Genomic DNA, 25,485 nt, shown 5'->3' with positions numbered 1-25,485 from the left:
AATGAAGCCCGGGAAATTCAAATCACTGGCTTCATTTGCAACTCCGGTTGCCTACATTAACCACCCTAGTTCGAACTAGGGTGGTAGTGTAGACATACCCTAAGAGACTTCAGTGCAACAAACATCAAGTCCTTGGTTACATAATTCCATCCTATTATCACAATTCTGAGTGCTCCAGGGAACAATAGGAGAGTCATAGAGGAGAACCACCACATTCTCTAGCCTGACTGTCTATCACAACCCCACCCAGCACCCACATGCTAAACCCAACAACTAACATTAGACCAGAGAGGTAATAATCAAATGAGCCTTGGTCATGGCAAAGGGTTACTCAGTGAGTAGAGTGTACTCAGAGGGGTAGCCACAGGAAGTTGACAAATATGAAATGTGGCTGTCGTAGGAGGAAGATCAGTCAGACACCCTTGCAGTTCTTTTTACAGCATGACATAAAACATAATGGACAGGTCTGAGCAGTTACAGCATCAATTTATTTTATACGATGAAAGAAAAAGATTCCAAACGTAGTCTGGTGTTCTTTTCTAGATGAACAGGCATTCACAGAATGCACCTCTATGAACTGGGAGCCTCTGGTCCGGCAACATGTGTGGTCTGGCAGGATCAAGAGAGTCCCTGCCTGCTGTTGTGAAAAGGGGGGGACCCAGCACACTCTAGTGGGGGGGGGAGGGAGGAGTCTGGCACATTGTGTGGAAGGGGAGCCTGGCGCATGGCCAGCTGGGCTGCCAGGGGACTGGGAGCCAAGAAGACCTGAGCACGGCCCAGCTGAGCTGGCAGGGGAGCCGGGAAGCCCGGTAGGGCAGTAGAGTGGGTGGAGGCTGGAGACAAGGGTCCAAAGTAACCTCCCCTGTTCCACCAAAATCCCTCATCTGAGGTGCCAGACCAGGAAGGTCCAACCTGTAATTAGATGGAGTTGCTGTTGAGCCTATTCACAATGCCAGTAGGCCTGCTGGTAAGGGTTGATCTAATCAATAGCGTTTGCTGTTGAATACAGCGTAATCACGAGTCTGTACGCAATCATGTTGACATGAAAGCATTTATATGCTAGTTTGTATCGAAAGGAAGATGTGTCCATATGAAATTTCCTATGAAAATGGAGCTGTCTGCTCCAAAGCAGTTTACTCTGGGATAAGGTGCAAGAGAAATCAATGTAAGACAATTTGCGTATGGAGAGTCGGCGGGTTCTTACACCAGTGAAATGTTCCATGTTCCCATAAAACACTCCTTAAGTTGTGCAAAGTTTCTTTTTGTTGTCAGCTTGCACAATCTTTCAGGCTTTATGACACACTATCCTCATTGATTGAGTTGTTGCATCACATTGAGTAACAGGATGTGTTGAAAATCATTTGGAAGATTCATTCTTCAGTTAAATGAGGATTTTCTAGTGTTAGAGGACTATCTAGCCACCTTGGTCATCTTAGCTCCAGAGCCAAAGGAAATCCTCGAATTCATTCCCACACACAAGAGGGAATGAAGAAAATTTCCTAAAACACATGTCCTTTCATATTCTGGAGCTCTACCGTGCGCATACCTCTCATGAAGAAAACTGAGGCTCAGAAGGAGAAAAGGCCTAGAGAATGGCTGTGTTTCCCCAGGCAAATGCCCTATCTCCTGGGCCACTCCAGAACCCACCCCACCTTCACAGGGCTCTTTGTCCTGCCTTTCTAATGCATGATCTAGGCCCCTTCCTGGGGCAGCCTGTGTTGGTTGTCCTGTCACTCCCACCATGAGCTGAGGGAGGACAGGGCTCAAGCCCCCCACCCTGTGCTCCCCCAGGCAAATGCTTTATCTCCTAAACCACTCCAGAACCCAACCCTACCACTCTGCCTTCAGCAGCTCCCTTATCCTGTGTTTACTGTCTGGTGGCTCTCGGTGGGTGGTAGGACTTGAACCCACCGCTCTCTGCCCCCTAAGCAAATTCCCTACTCCCCTAATCAATTCCAGAGTCCAACCCAAACCCTTCAGAGGGTCCCTTATACTGCCTTCCTAGTGTGGGAGCTGAGTCCATCCCTGGGGCAGCCTGTGTTGGCTGTCCAAGCTCCCTATGTGAATGTGCTATCCCCTAGTCCAGTGTTTCTCAACCAGTGGTACGAGTACTCTTAGGGATACTCAAGAGAAGTCTAGGGAGTATGTCAACACAACTGAAATTTGGAAAAAACAGAATTTTTGTTCTAAGTTTTACAGCGTTTTATTATTTTTGTACTTTTTACACCCAAAAATTTCATCACCTGCCCCACTACAATTAAATTATTTAAACAAATGTGTTGCAATGATAGAAAAAAATATTGTGTGTCTGAAAACTGTATGTACTGAGGTACTTATAAATGTTTTTTTAAAGGGGTACTTTATAAAAAATGTTGAGAAACACTGCCCTTGCCCACTCTACCTCCCTACGTTCACAGGGGGTCTCTTAACCTGTGTTGGCTGTTGAGCTGCTCCCAGGGTGGGGTGAGGAGGGAAGGGCAGGAACCTAGCACCCCTAGGCAAATGACCTATCCTGTAAGCCACTCCAGAAACCCCCTAGCAGGTCCCTTATGCTGTTTTCCTAATGGGGAAAGCCAGGTCCATCTCTGGGGCAGCTTGTGTCCATCTCTGGGGCAGCTTACTCCTTGCGACTGTGAGGAGCACCAGCGCTGAACAGAACCACCCTCAATGTTCAATTTAGTGGGTCTAGTTAAAACCCACTAGACCCACTAAATTAACTAGCTCAACTAAATTGAACACCGGAAGATCGATCTCCAGCTGGCAAGTGGAGCCGTGGTCTAAATTACATGGAGAGACAGAGAGTGTCTGCTCAGGCTGACTTTTTTCTAAAGACAGACAAGATATAAAACAGGGAAGAACAGATACATAGCTATGGGAAGGATTTTTGGCCTGAGTTTTGTAATCTCTGTCCATACTTGAATATTGAAAGTAGGAATAAGAGATCCTCCGGAAAAGGGCTTTATTCCGGAGGATCGCACCAGTCTAGACGCTTTTTTCCGGCTTTTCCCCAAGCCGGAAAAAAAGCGGCGGACATGTTTATTTAAATCTGCGGGGGATATTTAAATCCCCCGCGGATTTCCCTATTCTGACTTACCTGCTTTGCATGACTATTCCGTTTTATGGGGCCAGTGTAGACGTAGCCTGAAGGTCTGAGTAGTTAGTATGCTTTGTGCATTTAGAATCGTAGCTTTTTGAAAAAATGAAGATCTATTTTTATGAAAAATTCCGAAGTTGTTGTTGTTCTGAGGTATTCGGAATGGACCTGTTTTTCAGTGTTTGAGATTTTATTTCTGTATTTGTTCAAAGAGTTGTATACAAACTTCTGTAGACTTTTTAGGGGACGGTTATAAGGAACACTTAACATGGATTCACCAAGGGCAAGTCATGCCTGACCTACAAGATCGCTTTCTTATTTTGTGGGAGTTTTCTGCCATTCTTTCCCTTAAACCCAAACCATAGACCCAACCTCTCAGCCTATTGGGAAGTTCAGATACAAATTATTCGGAACAGACCCATTTCTTAGACCAGATCTACACTAAAAGGGAAGGTCGAATCAAGATACGCAATTCTAACTACGTTAATTATGTAGCTGGAGTCGATATTTTGAATTTCCCCACCATTCCTATAGCAGGAGGCTGACAGGAGCAAATGCTCTTGTTGGCTTCCCTTACTCCTTGCAGAAGCTAGCGTAGCAGATGCCAACAGGTGTGCCCTCTGAGTTTCATTTAGCAAGACTTAACTAGGCTCACTAAATTGAACTCCGGAAGATTGATTGTGGCAGTGTTGATCTTCGTTTAGTGAAGACATGGTCTTATTGTTTTAGGCTGGGATCTGGGAGCTTTAATCTAGGTTGCTTTGAAAGTCCCACCTGAAATACTAGGGAGAAGTTGCTAGCTATTGCAAGCAAACTGTAGAACCATGAATTTAGGCATTGGTCAGTTAAAAGCTTTCTACTTAGTTCCAAAAGTAGCATAGGCCAAAGCTGTGGGGAAGAAAATACATTCGCCAAAAAGCCACACACGACATTTTTCAAACCCCACATTAGTGTATGAGTTTCAGTGTACAGCTGTTGTGAAACCACACTGGTGCTACAAACCTGGACTGCTCGAAGCTAAAGAATTAGCCTCCGTAGCTGAGCAGATTCACATGCTCTGTGGATCACGTAACACAAATTGACCAGGGAACTAGACACTTCCACTGCACAAAGGAGGCTCCTCTGGAGCATCTAAAGCCCACAGAAGTTTGAATCTTGGATGACTTCTCCTTACACTGAGAGCTGAACTAGATGCTGCCAGAGTGCCTACAGATTGAACCACAACCCAGCTTTGTAGCTGGGATTGTAACAGCTCCAAGGGGGATCATAACACATAGACTATGTCTACACTACGACATTTTTCTGGGATACCAAAGGTAATCCGGAAAAACTCTGCTGCGTCCAGGGAACGCATCTGCTCTTCCGCTTTTTTTGGCAGAAGAGCAGACGCGCTCTTTCGGAAGCCCTGTCTTCCTCCTCCCACGAAGAAGAAGGGCTCTTCCAAAAGAAGAGGCTTTTCTGAAATTTGGCTCAGTGTAAATTACGAAATTTTTTTTGGAAAATCCTCTTCCGAAAAAACTATCGGAAAAGGGTACACAAATTGTGGGGTGCAATTTGCATATCTTTTTCTGATACATCAATGTAGTGTAGACATAGCCACAGTGACCAGTAGGATACACTAGTTCATGTATGGTTCATTTGACCAACCTATTGGATGAAATTTGATTTTTTTTGTCAAGTGAAAGAAATTAACGTTTTTCTTATCTGACCAGCAAGCTCATTCTTTACCAAAAGGATACTTTAGAGAGTATTTTTTACCAGTACACAGGCTGATTCCACTTTGTAATTTAAAATGATTGGGGACAGTGAACTACTATTCTGAACATTAAAGTAATTGTGGAGAAGCTAAAATTAATTCTTTGCTTCTGTCTTCACAGCTGAGGATATGGGGAGAGGCATAAGGATCTTGCACAAAATGATATTTTTGCACGAAAAAAGTCCACACTGCTAATTATGTTGAGACTTATGCTAATGAGTGCTTCATTAGCATATTTTCTGCTGCAAAAATGTGTAGTGTAGCTGTAGCCTAAGGTGACAAAATTTGCAGATGAAACGTAGCTGATCAAGATAGTGAAGTCTAAAGCAGACAGTGAAGAGCTTCAGAAAGATCTCACCAAACTAAGTGATTGGGCAATAAAATGGCAAATGAAATTTAATGTTGATAAATGTAAAGTAATGCACATTTGAAAAAATAACCCAACTATACATAATGGAGACTGATTTAGCTACAATTACTTAAGAGAGAGATTTTGGAGTCACTGTGGATAATTCTCTGACAATATCCACTGAGTGTGCAGCAACAGTCAAAAAAGCACCCAGAATGTTAGGAACCATTAAAAAAGGGATGGAGAATAAGACAGAGAATATCTTACTGCCTCTCTGTAAAACATGAATACTGCGTAAAATTTGGTCACCTCACCTCAAAAAAGGTATCTTGGCATTGGAAAAGGTTCAGAAAAGGGCATAAAAAATTATTAGGGGTTTGGAATGGGTCCCATATGAAGAGAGATTAATAAAACTTGGAGTTTTCAGCTTCAAAAAGAGAAGACTAAGGGGGGATAGGATAGAGGTCTATAAAATCATGAGTGGTGTAGAAAAAGTGAATAAGGAAAAGTTATTTACTTGTTCCCAAATATAAGAACTAGGGGTCACCAAATGAAATGAATAGGCAGCAAGTTTAAAAGAAACAAAAGGAAGATTTTCTTCACTCAGTGCTCAGTCAGCCTGTGGAACTCCTTGCCAGAGGATGTTGTGAAGGGCTTTAACAGGGTTCCAAAAAGGAGCTGTATAGATTTATGGAGGTCAGGTCCATCAATAGCTATTAGCCAGGATGGGTAGGAGTGGTGTCCCTAGCCTCTGTTTGTCTGGAAATGGGTTACAGGAGAGGGATTATGTGATGATTTCCTGTTGTGCTCACTCCCTCTGGGGCATTTGGTATTGGCCACTGTTGGATACTGTGGTATTTGGACCTTTGGTGTGACCCAGTATGGCCGTTCTTAACATTACTTTCTTGGGAAGTCCAAACTGACGATATTGTAGTCATTCCCAGAGCAGGCAAGAAACTTCAGAAAATACTCTTTGGGTTCAGCGCTGCAACCCTTAAAGCACTGAAGCATGTGCTTACATTTAGGCATATGAGTAGTCTCGTTTTTTGAGTGGAACTCATTACCATTGGATGCTATGAAACCCAAAGGTATAACTGACTTCAAAGAGAGTTAGATGAGTTCAAGGAGGCTAGATCTGTCAATGACTATTAGCCAAGCTGCTGAGGGATGCGACCCCATGCTTCAGGTGCCCTTAAACCCCCATGTGCTAGAAGCTGGGACAGACAACATGGGATGGGTCACTCAAAATCACTCTCTTCTCTTCATTCCCTCGGAAGTGTTTGGCACTGGCTACTGGCAGAGATGGGACACTGGACTAGTCAACTAGAACCCCCTCTCTCCTCTCCCGCTGCCTCTATCAGATAGAGGCAGCAAAGTGGGGGAAGAAGGGGCACTTCAAAGCGGCAGTGCCGCATGGAGCCTGAGGCAACGTTTCAAAGGGCATTACTGTACAGTTGATCCACAGCAACTGCATGGAGCTTGGGGTCAGCTGGAAACTCCCCAGCTGACCCCAGGTTCTGGGGAAATGCTGCGCGGAACTTGGCATAAATCCTCAGCTGATCCCAGGCTTCAAAGCGGCACTCTTGTGCATTTCAAAGCTGGCACCTGCATGCAGCCTGGAGTCGGCGGGACGTCCCACTGGCCCCGGGCTGCACGCGGAGTTCCAGCGGGGCCTCTTGTACATTGCAAAGGAGAAACACGGAAGCGCCGATTGATACTCCACTAGTACATTATTTGGTATTTAATGTCCTTACACTGGACTAGATGTATCATTGGTCTGATTCAGCTGGATTGGCTAGAGGACTGAGCAGTGGTGCTGGAACAGGTGGGGATGTGCCTGCCCTTACTGCTGTCTCTGCCCATCACTGCCCCAGGCTGGGCCACAGCTGGAGAGCCCCAGGTGTGGGGCCAGTGTCTGGGATCCAGAGCCCCTGGGGCTGGGAGTCAGGACCCTGGGCAGCAGTGGAGCTAGGACCCAGTAGCCAGCAGCAGAGGTTGGGATCCTGGCAGGCAGTGGAGCTCCTGGGCATAGGCTGGCAGCTGGGACTCTGGTTAGAGGCCAGTGGTGGAGACTTCAGACCGGGGGCTGCTGTAGCATTCCCCTCCCCCCCACCTTTACTTCTCATGCCAGTAGGATTGAGTATTTAACAACAATCTCTAGCTGTGCTCTGTGGAGCACTTGATGCTGGTCCACAGCGAACTGTCCAGCCACGTTGCTCTGGCTCCGCTCTCTCTGCTCTTTCAGCTGAAGGGAAGGGGGAAAAAACATCGAGTCTTTCTCAATGTGTATGAGCAATTGCTGACTTGGCCCCATGCTGCAGATGTAATTGAATCCTGAACAAGGGGGAAGGAAGTTTCTGCTAGCATGAATGGGAGTGGATCTTGGTGTCACTCAAGATGTGGTCTATACCATGAAGCGAGAGAATCACTACCTCTCAAATGAACTCACACAGGAAAATGATAAATGATAAAAAAAACACCACATCAGCCAGTGGGAAACGCTCGACAACACAAAAGCTCTTTGCCTGACCTCTCAGTCTTCATCCTCAAAGGAAACCTGCTCAACACTCTCAAAAGATGAGCCAGGGACCATAAAGGCACAACGGTGCTAAGCACTAAAAATCACAGACTGGACCGAGACACTGGATTTATGGCTTATTACAGCAGTCTATAACTTACTGCCCGCTCCGGATTAAGAAAGGGGTTTTAGGGGCTGCAGCCCAAGACCCCAGGCTAAGGGAAGGGGCTGCCAAAAGATCTCTGGGCTGTCAAAAGTGAAGATCTTTTTGTGGGGCCCTCTTAGCCTGGGACCCCCTTAGCCTGCAGCCCTGGGCTGCAGACACTAAAGCCTCTGCACATTATCTAACCCTGCGTGTGGTGCTGAGGAGGCATTTTCGCATGCTGTTGTCCCTCCCCCCTACTGCGCTGGAGCTTCGTTACCACAAGCACCAGTAGAAGCTCCATCCCCACAGCTCCCATTGTCTGGGAACTGCAGCCAATCAAAGCTGTGGGAGGCGGTGCCTGCAGGAAAGTGCAGGGCAGTGTACAGAGCCTCTGGCAGAAAGGGGAAGAACAAGTAGCATCCTGGTAAGAATCTCAGGGAGGCTTCAGCCCCCTGCCTTCCCTAAATGGCACCCTTGCCCCCCACTTGCCCCTACACACGTATCTCATACCCCCATCCCCCTGTCCTGAACCTCACCTCTCAGCACCCTGCCCTGAGCACCCCTTACATCCTAACTCTCCTCCTTGTACCCCTCAACTCTGATTGCAGCATCCCCCCCCACACACACAGTCCCTGCCCTGAGCCGCCATATCTTCAAACCTGTGTCCTGACTCCTGTACCTCCCTCCCCACCCACCCTCACCTGCCAGTGTTCCCTCTAAGTTGAGTGCTCGGGCAGCTGCCCAGAACAAATTCAAATGCTTCGCAGCTGATTAGCTGAGCCCCCATAGCTTACAGCAGCCAGCAGCTTGTGTTTCTACTGGTGGTACACATCAGCACATGCCTTGGTGCATATAACAACATTTATTCCACACATGGATGGAAAAAGTTAGAGGGAACACTGCCCCAAACCCCTCCACAATCCACCCACCACAACACCCTTCCCTAGTCCCTTGCATTACACCCCACACTTAAATTTCTTATAGTTTCTGTCATATTGCAACCCTCTGTTGCTATGTACTGGGTTATGTCACATACAGCTGGGTTGATGTAGTTGAATCTAGAGAACCTGTGCAGTATAGGCTGGCTGTAAGACTACACTAGAATGAGCAGATCACAGCAAAACTAAATGGAGACAATGAAACCCTCCTAGACATGCTCCTCCAGAGTATCACGGAATTTCCCTGGAAAAATGCAATCAGCTGTGGGATATGACTTGTGTGGAGCATGTGACCGAAGCAATTTCTCCAGGCATAGACCAGGGGAAGGATAAGTGAGATCCCAGCACAACAGCAGCAACAAACCTTCTATCAGGACTTCAATTCTCAAGACATCTGAGGAAAGGAAGTGGCAACCAGCTGTCAGTGGGGTTACTAAGTATCTTCCCTACTTCAGTCCTCTGATGGCAAGTGTAGGTTTGTTTTTTGTTCTTTATTTTAATCACTGGGACAATAGCTCAGGGTTTTAACTGCTCAATAGATGTGAGGTGTAAAAGTTATTTCTACCATAGAACAGAAATAATGAGAGCACGTGGGCAGGTGTAGCTTGCTAGCAAGGATCAAATGAGCATTTCTGACTATACCAATTTCCTGTTGTTGCACTTGTGGCATGGATGGATTCACCATCCACTCCCCAGCACCTTCTATGTGAGCGCTTGCATTGCCTCACATTTTATAGACTGTGCAATTTGCTGGTAGAGGCATTTGTCTAGGACTAGTGTGGGTCATTCTCCCTTCCCCCCCATCTCCTCATACCAGAGCTCACTGTAAGTTTCCATTAGAGAGGAAGGAGCTGCCACTGTCAGGAAACTGTGGCATCAGAAGCTTGTAAATATGCAAGTGATAGCAAAAGATTAACCACAGAGGTTAAAGTTAGCTTCGGAGGAAACAAAAGCTTCCGAATCCAAGGAGCCCCACTCTGTTCAGAACCACTGGAACCCAGGATCCTTAGTTCGGAAGCGTAACAGCAGCTGCACAAGGATGCAAGCAGCCGCAAGCAGTCTGCCATTCATTCCTGAACATTGCTCAGTTCCCGTCTCTTAAAGTCACGCGCTAAAGCCTTCATATATTTGCTTTAACATAAAATGTAAGAATCTGGCTACTAGTTGCCAAAGGGATATAGATATTGGTGATTGTGGTGGGAAGGCAGCATGTCACTCCATTTATAAAATGATAAATCCCTTGAGGTTTGTGACTAGATGATGAACTATAAGAATATGGAATGCTTTTGCAAATTTCATATTGCACAGTAAGCAACTTGGGGATGGGTCTGTAATTTCCTGTGGGTGCTTGTACACCAGCTTTTCTGTGCTACATAAAACAATGGCTACTAGTTTATCCTTGTATCACTCATGTGACGCATATCGCTGTATTTTTATACTTCAGCCACAGAAGAGATCAAAAAATCAAGTGCTCAAAAATGAAAACGGGGTCCAGGGATAGAATCAGGAAATAAAACCCAGGAATCTTGGCTTCCAGTTAGTAAGAATTGGCCAAATACACGTAAAAATGGCCCTGGTACTGCAAAGCCTGCAATTAAAAGTGACTCTCAACACTCCCAACTAGCTTAATACTTGGTAGGTTCCCTGTGCACACATAATTTCACTGTAACTTCGCAGCAATTTTTAGAGCCTATAATGCTGCCTATACTTTGGCGCAAGATGGATTTATAATGGGAAGATGTTTCACAGTTTGAGTAATTCCAAATACAGTACACAAACAGAGCAGGTGATACGTTGGTATGAGGGTTCTCCTCTGTAAGCTTTAATTGTATATTATGAAACCTTCCGTGCCAAAACTCAGATGAACCAAAAACCACTAGTGCAACCCCATAGCTGTGAAACAAGTTCTTCCTGCTTTTACAACTGCTTTATCAGGTGGCCATAGGAAGAGTGCATCACAGCATATTGCTGTTTTACGGGGAAGCCCTGGCTGTAGTGGATAGTCTAGGGGTGAGATGGCTTTGCTTCTTCTTCTCAGAGAACTGATGTGCCCAATAGCTCCTCTTCTATAAGGCACTAAAGTGTTATTTCAAAATAACTCACATTATTTCGAAATAACAAGGTGAGCATCCATACAGCAAGTGTGTTATTTTGAAATAACAGGCTTCTTATTTCAGAATAACAAACCCTCGTTTTGCAAGGAATAACTCCTATTTCAAAATAGCTATTTCGAAATAGTGGTAATGTGGGCACTCCACTGCTGCTATTTCGAAATAGCTCCTCTCAAGAGCCATTCAAAGTAATTACTCCCCAGTGCCTCCTGGGGCTCTACATTGAAGATGCATGTCCACATTAGGGGAATGTCTACACAGCAATATTATTTCGGAGTAACAGCCATTATTCCGAAATAACTATGTGAGCGTCTACACAGCCATTCTGTTATTTTGAAATAATTTTGAAACAGCAGTGGCTTATTCCAAAATCTGTAAACCTCATTCTACGAAAAATAACGCCTATTCCGAATAGCTATTTCAGAATACGGTGTGTGTAGATGCTCCGCTGTTGCTATTTCAAAATAGCCCCTTTCCAGTCTAAGTTATTCCTCCCCAGTGCCTCCTGGGGCTCTAAATCAAGGTAGCATGACATTAGGGAAGCCTGACTTAGACTAATTTTGAGGCTTTTCTGCAGTGTAGATGTACTATTTCAAAATAAGCTATTTTGGAATAACTATTCCAGAATAGCTTATTTCAAAATTGATGTGCGGTGTAGATATATAAATGCCCATTTCCATTAATTCCCTCTAAAAGCATCTGGCACCCAGGACTATTAGAATACAGAATACAGGGCTAGATGGACTGACCTAGTCTGGCATTCTTATGTACTTTCAGATCTATCATCACAGACTGTGATAAGGACTAAAATAATCATATTTTCCTGAAAATTTTATTTAGGTAGCTTCTTAATGTTTATGCCTTATAGAAGCTGAAGGATGAGCCTTTGAAAATCTTGGAAGATTCAGATATTAATAGTTAATTCAGATATTAATGGTTAATATCTCTATAGCAGTGGCTCTGAAAGTGTGGTCTGCCTTCTAGGTGGGTCGTGGCTCGAGGCTCAGCCCCCTAGTGGTCCAGTTCTGCCCCTGCCTGCAAGGTCGGAGCACCAGTGCTGGCTTCCCACTGTGCGTAGGGGAGCCCTGAGTCTCGCGGGCCAGGTCCAGCTTGCAGGGGAAACAAGGGTCCCAGATGGGGGAACTGCAGGGCAGGGAAGCACTGCCTGGAGGCTTTCCCTGCTGTTTCAATTGGCCAGAATCACAGCCAATGGGCGCAGCGGGAGGGGTGCCTGGGAATGGTGGGGGATATGGTGTGTGTGCAAAGCTAGGTAAATGCCTCCCATCCTCCACATGCCCAGACCCTGCACTCCCACCCTGCTCCTGCACCCTCCATCCCAGACCCCTCCACCCCCCGGCCCACTCCTGCACCCTCCATCCTGGCTAGACCCCAACCCCCAGCCCACTCCAGAACCTATCTTCCACTCAGATCTTTCTCCCTCATCTGCATCCCACCTCCTACCCAGCTCCTACACCCCCCTCACTATCCCACTCCTTGACAAACTCTTCCTGCACACTGAACCCCTTATTTTTGGTCCTACCCCAGAACCTTAGGTGTCCACAAAATCTACTAACCCTGGGACCCAAGAAGAGTTTATCTGGCCTATGGGAATCCCTGAACCTTGGTTCTCCCTGCCTCTTCTCCCCTCATGGGGCTGGAGTTCGGTGTCTCAGTTCGGAGCCACACCAGTGAAGGTGTGGGGGAGAAGAGTTGGGGGAGAGGTGGCTTCTCATTTTGTGTTGCCTCCAACTGATTTTTCTGTGGGCCTGACCCAAAAAAAGATTCCCCATTCCTGCCATAAATAAAGACAATGTTGAGCCCTTTTGTGTTGGACATAAATTAATATTTTACTTTATTTGTAATTAAGTTTGGTAAACTAACATGATAAAGTTAAAGCACTTAATCTGTTTAATGATTTTGATTCTGTTTAATAATATTTCCTTTCCTTTCTTCCCAGTTATATATACCCCTTACTTGCATGTTCTTGTGCTCCAGTAGGCTAATATAAGCTAAGAGAAGGCATTTTGTTATCACAGGAGGTTGGCTGTTGGATTGCAGAAAGATTTATGTTGAGCAGGGTGGGCCATGGGCCAAAAAGTTTGAGAGCCACTGCTCTATGGTATTTTGTAACTTCCACTCATACCTGACACCTAGAGAAACTTCACACAAAAGGCCTGACAGAAACCTGAGAATTATCTTCCATGTGGTGAAACAGAGGCAAAGATATTAAGTGACCCAGCTAATGGTTACAGAGGGCGTGTGTGTTAGAGATAGGATTGAATACAGGCACTACTGACCATTTCTCCCTATGGGTACGTCTACACTACAGCGCTAATTCGAACTAACTTAGTTCAAATTAGTTAATTCGAACTAAGCTAATTCGAACTAACGCGTCTAGAACTAAAAACTAGTTTGAATTAGCGTTTTGCTAATTCGAACTAGCAAGTCCACATTGAGTGGACCCTGAACAGGGCTTAAGGATGGTCGGAAGCAGTGCCGGCAGGGCATCAGAGGAGGACTTAGAGCGTGGAGCTGCTGTCTCAGGCTAGCCGAGGGCTGCGCTTAAAGGGTCCCGACCCCCACCCCGGACAGACAGTTCTAAGGGGTGCCCCGCTTGCAAAGCAGTCCTGGCTTGGAGTGCCCTGAGTGCCCACACTGCGCACATCACAGCACTCGGCCATCAGCCCGGCTGCACTTGCTGCAGGCTGCCATCTGGGGAGAGGGGGCAATCGGGGGGCTGCAGGAGAGCTTCCACCCCCAGAAGCCCACAGAGCCAGCCCAGTCCTCCCCATCGGGGGCTCGTACCCCATTCCTCCCTCACCTCCTTCCACTTACCCCTCCCTAGCCCCCCTTCTTATTGATGTACAAAATAAAGATAACGTTTCTTCCAACATTGACTCTGTCTTTATTGAACAAAACTGGGGGAGACTGGGAAAAGGAGGTGGGAGAGGGGAAGAGAAAGGCTGGGAGAGGGGAGGGCAACTAAAATGATTAGGGGTTTGGAACAGGTCCCATATGCAGAGAGGCTAAAGAGACTGGGACTTTTCATGTTAGAAAAGAGGAGATTGAGCAGGGATATGATAGAGGTCTATAAAATCATGAGTGGTGTGGAGAGGGTGCATAAAGAAAAGTTCTTCATCAATTCCCTTAATAGAAGGACTAGAGGACAGCAAAGGAAAGGAATGGGTAGCAGGCTTGAAACTAGTAAGAGAAAGTTGTTCTTCTTCCCAAAGCAAAGAGTTAACCTGTGGAACTCCTTGCTGCAGGAGGCTGTGAAGGCTACAACTAGAACAGAGTTTAAAGGGAAGTGAGATCAGGTCATGGAGGTTGGGTCCATGGAGTAGTCTTAGCCAGGGGGTAGGAGTGGTGTCCCTGCCCAAAGTTTGTGGAAGGCTGGAGAGGGATGGCACGAGACAAATGGCTTGGTCACTGTCTTCGGTCCATCCCCTCCAGGGTCCCTAGGGTTGGCCGCTGTCGGCAGACAGGCTACTGGGCTAGATGGACCTTTGGTCTGACCCAGGACGGCCATTGTAAGCTCAGGGCTCAGGGTCGGGGGTCTCAGTGGACCCCCTTGATTTTCATGCACACCTGCTCCTGGGTGGCCAGGCTGGCAGCTCTCCTGCCCTAGCCGGCCACTTTCCTGTGCCTAGTGCGGAGATCGTGGATGAGGTCCACGATGTCTGCACTAGCCCAGGAAGGTGCCCGCCTCTTGCGGTCCAGGGCAAGCTTCCGGGAGCCGCCAGCCTGGTCCCGGGAAGAGGGGGTGGGCTGGGGGACATCGGGTGGGTGGCTCTGTGCTGTGCCAGGTGCACGGTCTGCTGGCTGGGTGCTGGCAGGCTTGCACCTGGCACGGGCACCGTAGCCAGCCCGTGCCCCTTTAAGGGGTCCGGGGCCGGGAGGGGGGCATAGAGTTTCCCTGGAGTTGGCCAGAGTGGCCACCAGGGAAACCTGGGGAGGGCTAGCCTCCCACTAGTTCGAATTAAGGGGCTACACAGCCCTTAATTCGAACTAGTAAATTCGAACTAGGCTTAATCCTCGTAAAATGAGGTTTTCCTAGTTCGAACTAAGCGCTCCGCTAGTTCGATTCAAATTCGAACTAGCGGAGCACTAGTGTAGCGGCTATGAATGTTAGTTCGAACTAACGTCTGTTAGTTCGAACTAACATTGTAGTGTAGACATACCCTATGTGACAAATGCCAACATTTCAGATACATCTGAGTCTGCTCTTGTCACACTTTTTCATTCATCTAAATTGGCTGAGATCTCTGATGCACGACCTCCCTTAGGGTATTTTCAGTACTTGTTGTGTCTGGATGGGATGGGGATATAAAGTAATGTTAGGGCAGGTGCTACCAAGTGACAGTTACTCTTAGTCTTGCAAGTTATTTCTTAGTGTACAAGACTATGTCTATAAGAAAGACGTGTTGTGTGGTGCTATATTTGAACTTTGAGAGCAGCAGGAGAGTTTGCTCTCTGACTGGATCTCTAATTAGCAGCAATTCTTAAAGTAGAGTTGCTCCTTAGGAACCAGACCTTAGTATCGGGTGGAGAGTCTTGAAAAAAGTAAATGTCTGCTTGCCATTTGACCATGTTTGTTCCATGTCACTAATTTCTCCATCTCTGTGAAAATGTCCTGGAAGACCTTGGCCTAGGGATATCTGCTGCTGCTCAGCACAAGATTAACAGCAACATAAGAACAGTCTCATTGGCAGTAAGTTAGCACGCCTGTATTTGGTGAGAACTGTTATAGGTAGAGACAACAGGGAAAATATTTTTTGAAAGTTACTTTAAGTTCTGTTGATTGCTTATTTTCTGGGCAGAGGTTAAAGTTGGTTCTTATTTTTTCCAAACTTCTGTTTAGCTCTACTTAGTAGTTTCTAGTATACTTGGAAATGGTGTTTGCTAATATCTTACCTAACTGTTCGCCTTTGTGATTTCAGTGCAAGGAGTTCACTGCCCACTCTGGCTATGAGATGCTTGTCCAGCGAATGTTGGATGGAAGAAAGATGGCAAAAGATGTGGAGGACTTACTCAAACAGAGGTAAGAAGAGGTGGCAAAAGAGGTATGAAAGGCTATTTATGAACTCATCTCATGGACTCCTGAGCACTCTTGTAGGAGCTGCAGGATGATTCTGCAGGTCACTTCAGAATTTGATTGGAAGAATATAGTCATACAGATTTTTAAATACAGAGGTCTGTACAGAAACGATCTGCGCATCAATGAGTTCTTAGCAACAAAGCACTGGTGCATGAATCATTTGAATGATAATCCATACCCCTTCCCCCGCAATCCAGAGAGCTAATTTAAGACATATTTCTGAAAATTAAATGAATGAAAATAAACAATGGCAGAGTTATACCTTGTCATGCAGTTAAACACTGTTTGGAGGAGGAATTGTAGACATGACCAAGAGGAAAGACTAAGTCATCTAGCCCTCTGTACCAATGCAGGATTTTTGCCCTTGTGCTATATATACAGATAGACTTGAGTTTCAAAGTTAAGATCCAATATTTTTCGAAAGATTTTTCTTTTTGGTGGGAGTGCAATAGAGAGAGATTTGGAAGGACTTCAGAGCCTGAATTCTATTGAGACCCATCTCTAATGAGTTGTGGTTTGTAGATACTTAACGGCACATGCCCAATTTATTGACTAACGCATCGTTCCTCTTTATTAACATCCAGAAGTGAATCATCACTGGTTCTCTTCCGTCAGGGCTGTTCCCCATTCTGGCACTATGAGTGCAGAAGATGGAGGCCCGCAACAGACCTTAAATATCTTGCCTCTATAGGCTCTGCTGACAAAAACTACCCAGAGTGACAGATTCGCTGACTTTTCTGCCACTACCAAATGAAACAAAAGAAAACCCTTTTTTTCTTGAATCCAGGAAGAAAGTACTTGGACTTCTTCCAGAGGGATATCTCCAATCTCCTTTACCACATGAGAGCTTAAAAAAACAGAGAGAAAACAAACTGCAGTCTCTGGTATCTGACTTCTCAGTCTTAGGCAGGCACACACAGAGACAGACAGACTTCCTGTTTCTTTCCAGGACACAAGAATCAAATCATCACCTCAAAAAAGGTGATTTTATTAACAAAACAAAAAGCTATGCTTGATTAAGCATACTTAGTTGCTAGGTGTTATGGAACAACCAAGTAAAACAAATTAAAACACAGAGAACATCTCTGGGTACACACTTAGGGTATGTCTACACAGAAAAGTTACAGGCAGTCCCCGACTTACGCGGATCCGACTTCCATCGGATCCGCACTTACGAACGGGGCTTTTCTCGCCCCTGAGCTCACGGGCAGCGACTCGCCGCCCGTGTCCTCCGGGGCGAGAAAAGCTTCTTCCGGTCTCCCTGGTCTGCTGGGGGGGTCCAGCAAAGCCGCTGGACCCCCCCCCCCCAGCAGACCAGGGACACCCGAGCAAAGCCGCCGCCTGGGCGGCTTTGCTCGTTTGCCCGGGAGCAAAGCCGCCCAGGCAGCGGGATCCCCGCCGCCTGGGCGGCTTTGCTCCTGTCCCCCTGGTCTGCTGGGGGGGTCCAGTGGCTTTGCTGGACCCCCCCAGCAGACCAGGGAGACAGGAGCAAAGCCGCACAGGCGGCATCCCGCCACCTGTGCGGCTTTGCTCGGGGGCAAAGGAGCAGAGCCACACGGGCGGCGGGGTCCCTCCGCCTGTGCGGCTTTGCTCGGGTCTCCCTGGTCTGGGCAACCAGAGCACAGAGACAAAATGCTTTCCTGTCCCTCATCGAGGTAGACAAGCAAGCAGGGAAACCTGAGAACTGGCTGTCCGGGAGGTTCCCTTTAAGCACAGACCTTAGATAGCCTGAGGCAGCAGCCCCACACAGTACGTTCTGACCTGGTGCCCTGCCGGAACTGGTTCCCGCCAGCCTTAAATGTGATTCATAGTCCACTCAGTATGGATGCGCTATTTCAAAATAGCAAAATTCTATTTTGAAATGCATTTTTTGTGTAGACGCATTATTTCGAAATAACACTGTAGTGTAGACATACCCTTAGATAGTGAGTGGGGGAGGGAAGGCATAGATTTACACAGAGAGGTTTAACCAAACAACCAAAACAAAGAAAAATACCCTGATCACGATTGAATACACCTTTTCCCTGTACTCATGATCTGAGCTGAACCAGACTTTAAAGTCCAGTTCACTCCCATGCCCAATATTTCTTATAGGCATGGTAATTCTGAGTACTGCACCTGCTCCTTCTTGCCCTAATCCGAACTAGCTACTCCGTGCCGCATGTAGCCGCGCGGCACGAGGTTCGAACTGCCGGCATTTAAAAATGGCGCTGGCCGGCTTCATGCAAATGAAGCCCAGGAAATTCAAATCCCGGGCTTCATTTGCAAGTGCGGTATGCCTATATTACCCTCCTAGTTCGAATTAGGAGGGTAGTGTAGACATACCCTTCCTGATGTAAAAAATAAAGGACATGTGTGGTCAAAAATAGAAACTCTTTATTTAACAAACCTGGGGGGAGGGGATTAATCTCTGGGGAGACTGGGAAAAGGAGGTGGGAGAGGGGAAGAGAGAGGGTGGGAGAGGGGAGGAGGAAACCTGGGAGAAGGGAGCTGGAAGGAGGAAACCAGGGGAAGAAGGAGGAGGGGAAGTATAAAACTATGATATGCCATATCTTCAGTACTGTGCACAGATATGGTCTCCTCACCTCAAAAGAGATGTTTGGGTTCAGAAAAGGGCAACTAAAATGATTAGGGGTTTGGAACAGGTCCCATATGAAGAGAGGCTAAAGAGACTGGGACTTTTCATGTTAGAAAAGAGGAGATTGAGCGGGGATATGATAGAGGTATATAAAATCATGAGTGGTGTGGAGAGGGTGCATAAAGAAAAGTTCTTCATTAGTTCCCATAATAGAAAGACTAGAGGACACCAAATGAAATGAATGGGTAGCAGGCTTCAAACTAATAAAAGAAAGCTCTTCTTCACAAAGCAAATAGTCAACTTGTGGAACTCCTTGCCACAGGAGGCTGTGAAGGCTAGGACTATAACAGAGTTTAAAGAGAAGTTAGATAAAGTCATGGAGATTGGGTCCATGGAGTGCTATTAGCCAGGGGGTAGGAACGGTGTCCCTGGCCTCTGTTTGTGGAAGGCTGGAGATGGATGGCACGAGACAAATGGCTTGGTCATCGTCTTCGGTCCATCCCCTCTGGGGTAGCTGGTGTTGGCTGCTGTGGGCAGACAGGCTACTGGGATAGATGGACCTTTGGTCTGACCCAGTACGGCCATTCCTATGTTCATATGTTCTAAGCTCAGGGCTCAGGGTTGGGGGTCTCACTGGACCACCTTGATTTTCATGCAAACCTGCCCCTGGGTTTGCATGTGGCCTTTGGTGGCCAGGCTGGCAGTTATCCTGCCTTAGACGGCCACTTTCCTGTGCCTAGTGCGGAGGTCGTGGATGTTGGAGGCCTCCCTCCAAACCTGGATGAGGTCCACGATCTCCGCACTAGACCAGGCGGGTGCCCGCCTCTTGCAGCCCCAGGCAGGCTCCTGGGAGCCGCCAGCCTGGTCCTGGGAAGAGGCAGAGGGCTGGGTGGCAGCAGGTGGCTGGCTCGTGCTGTGCCAGGTGCAGGGTCTGCTGGCTGGGTGCTGGCAGGCTTGCACCTGGCACAGGCACCGTAGCCAGACCGTGCCCCTTTAAGGGCTCCGGGGCTGGGAGAGGGGCAGAAGAATTTCCCTGGTTGTGCCCAGAGTGGCCACCAGGGCAAACTGGGAAGGGCTAGCCTCCCACTAGTTCGAATCAAGTGGCCACACAGCCCTTAATTCGAACTACTTAATTCGAACTAGGCATTAGTCCTCGTAGAATGAGGTTTACCTAGTTCGAATAAAGCGCTCCGCTAGTTCGAATTAAGTTCGAACTAGCGGTTTGCATGTGTAGCGACTATCAAAATTAATTCGAACTAACGTCTGTTAGTTCGAATTAACTTTGTAGTGTAGACATACCCTTACTGTGTCTCACAATCCCACGGCAGTCTCATAATCATAGAATTATAGAATTCTAGGGCTGGAAGAGACCTCAGGAGGTCATTGAGTCCAGCCCTCTGCCCAAATCAGGACTAACCCCAACTAAATCAACCCAACTAGGGCTTTGTTAACCGAGACTTAAAAACCTCTAGGGATGGAGATTCCACGAGTTCCCTAGGTAACTCAGTCCAGTGCTTCTCCACCCTCCTAGGGTACATCTAAACTACATGGCTCCGTCAATGGAGCCATATAGATTAGTTTACTCGACAAAGGGAAATGAAGCAGCGATTTAAATAATTGCTGCTTCATTTAAATTAAAATGGCCGCCACGCTGTGCTGATCAGCTGTTTGTCGGCACAGCGCGGTAGTCTAGATGGGGATCTGCTGTCCCCAGAACCCTTCATCGGCAGATCCTGTAAGCCTCGTTTCACGAGGCATAAAGGATGTGCCGACAAAGGGTTCTGGGGTCAGCAGATCCCCGTCTAGACTGCCACGCTGTGCCGACAAACAGCTGATCGGCACAGCACGGCGGCCATTTTAATTTAAATGAAGCAGCAATTATTTAAATCGCTGCTTCATTTCCCTTTGTCGAGTAAACTAATCTATATGGCTCCATTTATGAAGCCATGTAGTCTAGACATACCCCTAGTGAAATAGTTTTTCTTAATATCCTAGACCTCCCACATTGTAACTTTAGACCATTGCTCCTTTATCTGCCATCTATTACTACTGAGCGCAGCCTCTCTCCATCCTCTTTGGAACCTTCCTTCAGGAAGTTGAAGGCTGCTATCAAATCTCACCTCAGTCTTTGCTTCTGCAGACTAAATAAGACCAAATCCCTCAGCTTCTCCTCGTAGGTCAAGTGCTCCAGCCCTCTAATCACTTTAGTTGCTCTCCACTGGACCCTCTCCAATGCATCCATATCCTTACTGTAGTGGGGGGGAGGGGCAGAATTGGACGCAATATTCCAGATGTGGCCTCACTAGTGCCAAATAAAGGGGAATAATAACTTCTCTAGATCTGCTGGCATACTCCTCCTAATGCAACCTAATATGCCTTCTTGGCTACAAGGGCACACTATTGACTCCTATCCAGCATCTCATTGACTGTAATCTCCAGGTCCTTTTCCGCAGAACTGCTACCCAGCCAGTCAGTCCCCAGCCTGTAACAATGTTTGGCATTCTTCCATCCCAAGTGCAGGACTTGTCCTTGTTGAACCTCATCAGATTTCTTCAGGCCAGTGGTCACCAACCAGTAGATCGGGAACTACCGGTAGATTTTAAAGCCTCTGACAGGTGATCTTGACTGGTTTGGTTGGAAGACTATCAAGCACTGGCACTTCTGCTTCCCATCTGCTCCTGCCCAGAGCCTCAGAGCTGCCTCTGTGAGCTTCATGCTTATTGTGCATGGTGGGGGAGACAGAGGCCGGGGAGCACTGATGTCTCTCTGTCCTCCTCTCCTGTACTGCATATTCACAGATCGAGCAGGGCGAGGCCTCAGTAAAGAGGGGGAGCAGGGGTATTCGGGTTTGAGGTAGATCCTGGACTGACAAATTCAAAAAGTGATCTTTTGCTTAAAAAGTTTGGAGACCACTGCTTTAGGCCCAATCCTCTAATCTATCCAGGCCACTCAGGACCCTATCCCTGCCCTCCAAAGTAGCTACTTCTTCCCCTAGCTTAGTGTCATCTGCAAATTTGCTGAGGGGGCAATCCATCCCCATCCAAGTCATTAATGTTGAATAAAACTGGTACTAAAACTGATCCTTGGGACACTCCACTTGAAACCAACTGCCAACCAGACATCGAGCTATTGGTCGCTACCTGTTGGGCCCGACAATCTAGCCAGCTTTCTATCCAACTTTCAGTCCATTTATCCAATCCACATTCCCTTCACTTGCTGGCAAGAATATTGTGGGAGACAGTATCAAAAGCCTTGCTAAAATCAAGGTTTATCACAGCCACTGACTTTCCCACGTCCACAGAGCCAGTTACCTCATCATATAAGCTAATCAGATTGGTCAGGCACAACTTTCCCTTTGTGAATCCATGCTGACTATTCCTAATCACTTTCCTCTCTTCCAAGTGCCTCAAAATGGATTCCTTAAGGATCCCTTCCATGATTTTTCCAGGAACCGAGATAAGGCTGACCGGCCTATAGTTCCCTGCATTGTCCTTCTTCCCTTTTTTGAAGATGGGCACTACATTTGCCTTTTTCCAATCATCCGGGATTTCTCCTGACCTCCATGACTTTTCAAAGATAATGGCCAACGGCTCCTCAATGACATTTGCCAACTCCCTCAGTACCCTCGGATGCATTAAGTCCGGACCCATGGATTTGTGTACGTTTAGCTTTTCTGAATAGTTCCTAACCTGTTCTTTACCCACCAAGGGCTGTCCATCTTCATCCCATCTTGCTTCACTTCGCACATTAGTCTGGGAGCCCACCTTGTCTGTGAATACAGAGTCAAAGAAAGCATTGAGTACCTCAGCTTTCCCCACATCATCTGTCACTTAGGTTACCTCCTTCATCCAGTAGGGGCCCCACACCCTCTCTGATCACCTTCTTCTTGTTAACATGCTTGTAGAAACCTTTCTTGTTATCCTTCACATTCTTAGCTAGTCGCAATTCCATTTGTGCTTTCGCCTTCCTGATAACCCCCCAGGCATTCTCGAGCTATACATTTAAACCCCTTCCTGGTCGTTAGTCCAAGTTTCCACTTTTTGTAAGCTTCCTTTTTGTGCTTAAGTTCACCAAGGATTTCCCCTGTAAGCCAATCCGGTCTCCTACCATGTTTGCCTCTCTTGCTACACATTGGGATGGTTTCTTTCTGTGCCTTCAATAAGGCTACTTTAAAATACTGCCAGCTGTCCTGGATTCCTTTCCCCTTCATGTTAACATCCCAGGGGATTCTGTCCATCAGATCTCTGAGGGAGTCCAAATCTGCTTTTTTGAAGTCCAAGGTGTGTATTTTACTGCTCTCTTTTCTTCCTTTGGTCAGAATCCTGAAATCTACCATCTCATGATCACTGCTTCCCAGGTTGTCACCCACCTCTACTTCCCCTGTTAGTTCCTCCCTGTTTGTGAGCAGAAGGTCAAGCTGCGCATGGCCCCTGGTCAGATCCTTCAGCACTTGTACCAAGAAGTTATCCCCAACATTCTCCAAAAGCTTCCTGGATTGTCTGGGTACTGCCGTATTGGTTTCCCAACAGATGTCAGGGTGATTAAAGTCCCCTACGAGAACCAGGGCCTGCGATCTGGAAGCTTCTCTCAGTTGTCCAAAGAAAGCCTCGTCTACCTCATCCACCTGATTCAGTGGTCTGTAGCAGACACCAACCACAACATCACTGCTGTTGTTTGCTCCTTTAAACTTAACCCATAGATTCTCAACAAGTTTTTCTCCCTCTTTATACTGCAGTTCAGAGCAATCGTAGTGCTCTCTTACATATAGTGCAACTCCTCCTCCTTTTCTCCCCTGCCTGTTCTTCTTGAACAGTCTATACTCTTCCATGACAGCGCTCCAGTCATGAGAGTCATCCCACCAAGTCTCTGTTATCCCAATTAAATCATATTTCTTGGACTGGGCCAGGGCCTCCAGTTCTTCCTGTTTGTTGTCCAGGCTTCTCGCATTAGTGTACAAACATCTCAGATAACCAGTTATCGCCCTATCTTCTCCATTCGAAACATGGGTCCTCCTTTGTTGCTTGTTCCTCTTTGCATTTCTTCCTGGTATCTGACTTTCCCACTCCCCTCAGGGCTTTGGTCACCGTCCCGCGACGAACCTAGTTTAAAGCCCTCCTCACTAGGTTTGCAAGCCTGCCCGCGAAGATGCTCCTTACTCTCTTCGTTAGGTGGATCCCATCTCTTCCTAACAATCCTTGTGCCCGGAACAGAGTCCCATGGTCAAAGAAACGAAAGCCCTCTCTGTGACACCACCTGCGCAACCACGCATTTACTTCCTCAGTTCGATGATCCCTGCCCAATCCTTTCCCTTCAACAGGGAGGATGGACGAGAACACCACTTGTGCTCCGAATTCTTGGATCCTTCTTCCCAGTGCTACATAATCCACAGTAACCTGCTCAAGGTCATTCTTGGCCGTATTGTTAGTTCCCACATGGAGAAGCAGGAAGGGGTAGCGATCTGAAGGTTTGATCAGCTTGGTAAGCCTCTCAGTCACATCCCGAATGCGAGCTCCCGGTAAGCAGCGCACCTCTCGAGATTCCAGGTCCGGACGGCAGATAGGTAGCTCTGTCCCTCTTAGGAGGGAGTCCCTGACCACCACCACCCGTCGTTTTCTTTTGGGGGTGGTGGCCGTGAAACCCCCATCCCTAGGACTATGCATCCCATGCCTTCCAGTAGATGGTGTTCCCTTCCGGTTTCTTCCTTGTGAGGGCCCTTCCAAAGCATTCAGCACTGCAGAGCCTGTGGAGAGATCCTGAAGCAATTACTTACCTCTATAGCATTGGGGGATTCCCATGCTGGCCTTTTTCCCCTTCTAGAAGTTATATCACTAGAAGTTACCCCTTCTAGTTTTCTTGTTACCCTTCACATCCCTTGCTAGTTGCAATTCCAGTTGCGCTTTTGCCTTCCTGATAACTCCCCTGTATTCTCAAGCAATATATTTATACTCCTCCCTCGTCATCTGCAGGGCCAGATTAAGGGGGGAGCTAGCTGGGCAGCTGCCCAGGGCGCCAACCTATGGGGGGCACCTGATGGCAGCAGTAAGGGGCGCTGTGCGCCCGGCCACACGGCACCCCTTAGAGCTGCAATCAGGCACCACGCGCCTGGGACCAGAGGCTGTGCAGCGCCCCTTTGAGCTTCAATGAGGCGCTACACACCCGATTGCAGCTGTAAGGTGCGCAGTGCTCCTGGGGGGTAGGGCCATGCATGCGCCGTGCGCCTGAGGGCAGAACCGCACATGCGTGATGTGCCCGCTGCCCGGGGTGCAGGAATGGCTCGAGCCGGCCCTGGTCATCTGTCCAAGTTTCCACTTCTTATAAGCTTCCTTTTTGTGTTTAAGCTCACCAAGGATTTCCCTACTATGTCAATCTGGTCGCCTACCATATTTTCTTTTCTTACAGTGCATCTGGATGGTTTGTTCCTGTGACTTCAATAAGGCTTCTTTAAAATATAGCCAGATATCCTGGACTCCTTTCCCCTTCGTGTAAGCATCCCAGGGAACTCTGCCCATCAGTTCTCTGAGGGAGTCTGCTTTCCTGAAGTCCAGGGTGTGGATTTTGTTGCTCTCTCATGTAATAATGATATTACATGAGTTGTACTCATTTGAAATTACTTTTTTGTGGTCAATAAACTTCAGGAGGTCAAACCCTTTTGGCATGTGTTAGTATTAGCTAGGAATTATAGCTCTAAGCTCATATAATATAGGCTCATGATACCATCTACATTGTTTTTTAGTCTCTAAAGTGCTGCAGGACTATTTGCTGTTTTTAAAGTTTTTTCAGTTAGGGTATGTCTACACTGCAAACTTATTTCAGAATAAGCTATTCTGGAAGAACTACTCCAAAATAGCTGTTTTGGAATAGGAGTTATTCCTCGTGGAATGAGGTTTACAGAAGTCGG

At 47.1% G+C, this 25,485-nt stretch overlaps 1 protein-coding gene across 4 annotated transcripts in view; it reads left to right on the top strand.

Annotated features, from left to right (window-relative positions):
• The window catches only part of PSTPIP1 (proline-serine-threonine phosphatase interacting protein 1), a 104,106-nt gene that overhangs the window by 15,774 nt on the left and 62,847 nt on the right, over nt 1–25,485 (top strand). For 3 of the 4 annotated variants that reach the window (XM_006126244.5, XM_075897379.2, XM_075897377.2), the window contains exon 2: nt 15,852–15,952. In XM_006126244.5, coding sequence (XP_006126306.2) covers nt 15,852–15,952 — 101 coding nt within the window. Of the gene's footprint in view, nt 1–15,851; nt 15,975–25,485 lie in introns of all 4 variants that reach the window. The other variant, XM_075897378.2, reaches the window with a different exon arrangement.

Source organism: Pelodiscus sinensis, chromosome 14 (assembly GCF_052426305.1).
Source record: "Pelodiscus sinensis isolate ZL-2025 chromosome 14, ASM5242630v1, whole genome shotgun sequence".
NCBI lineage: Eukaryota > Metazoa > Chordata > Testudines > Trionychidae > Pelodiscus > Pelodiscus sinensis.
The sequence above is the reverse complement of the archived record's forward strand: the minus strand, read 5'-3'. Positions and strand labels throughout refer to the sequence as shown.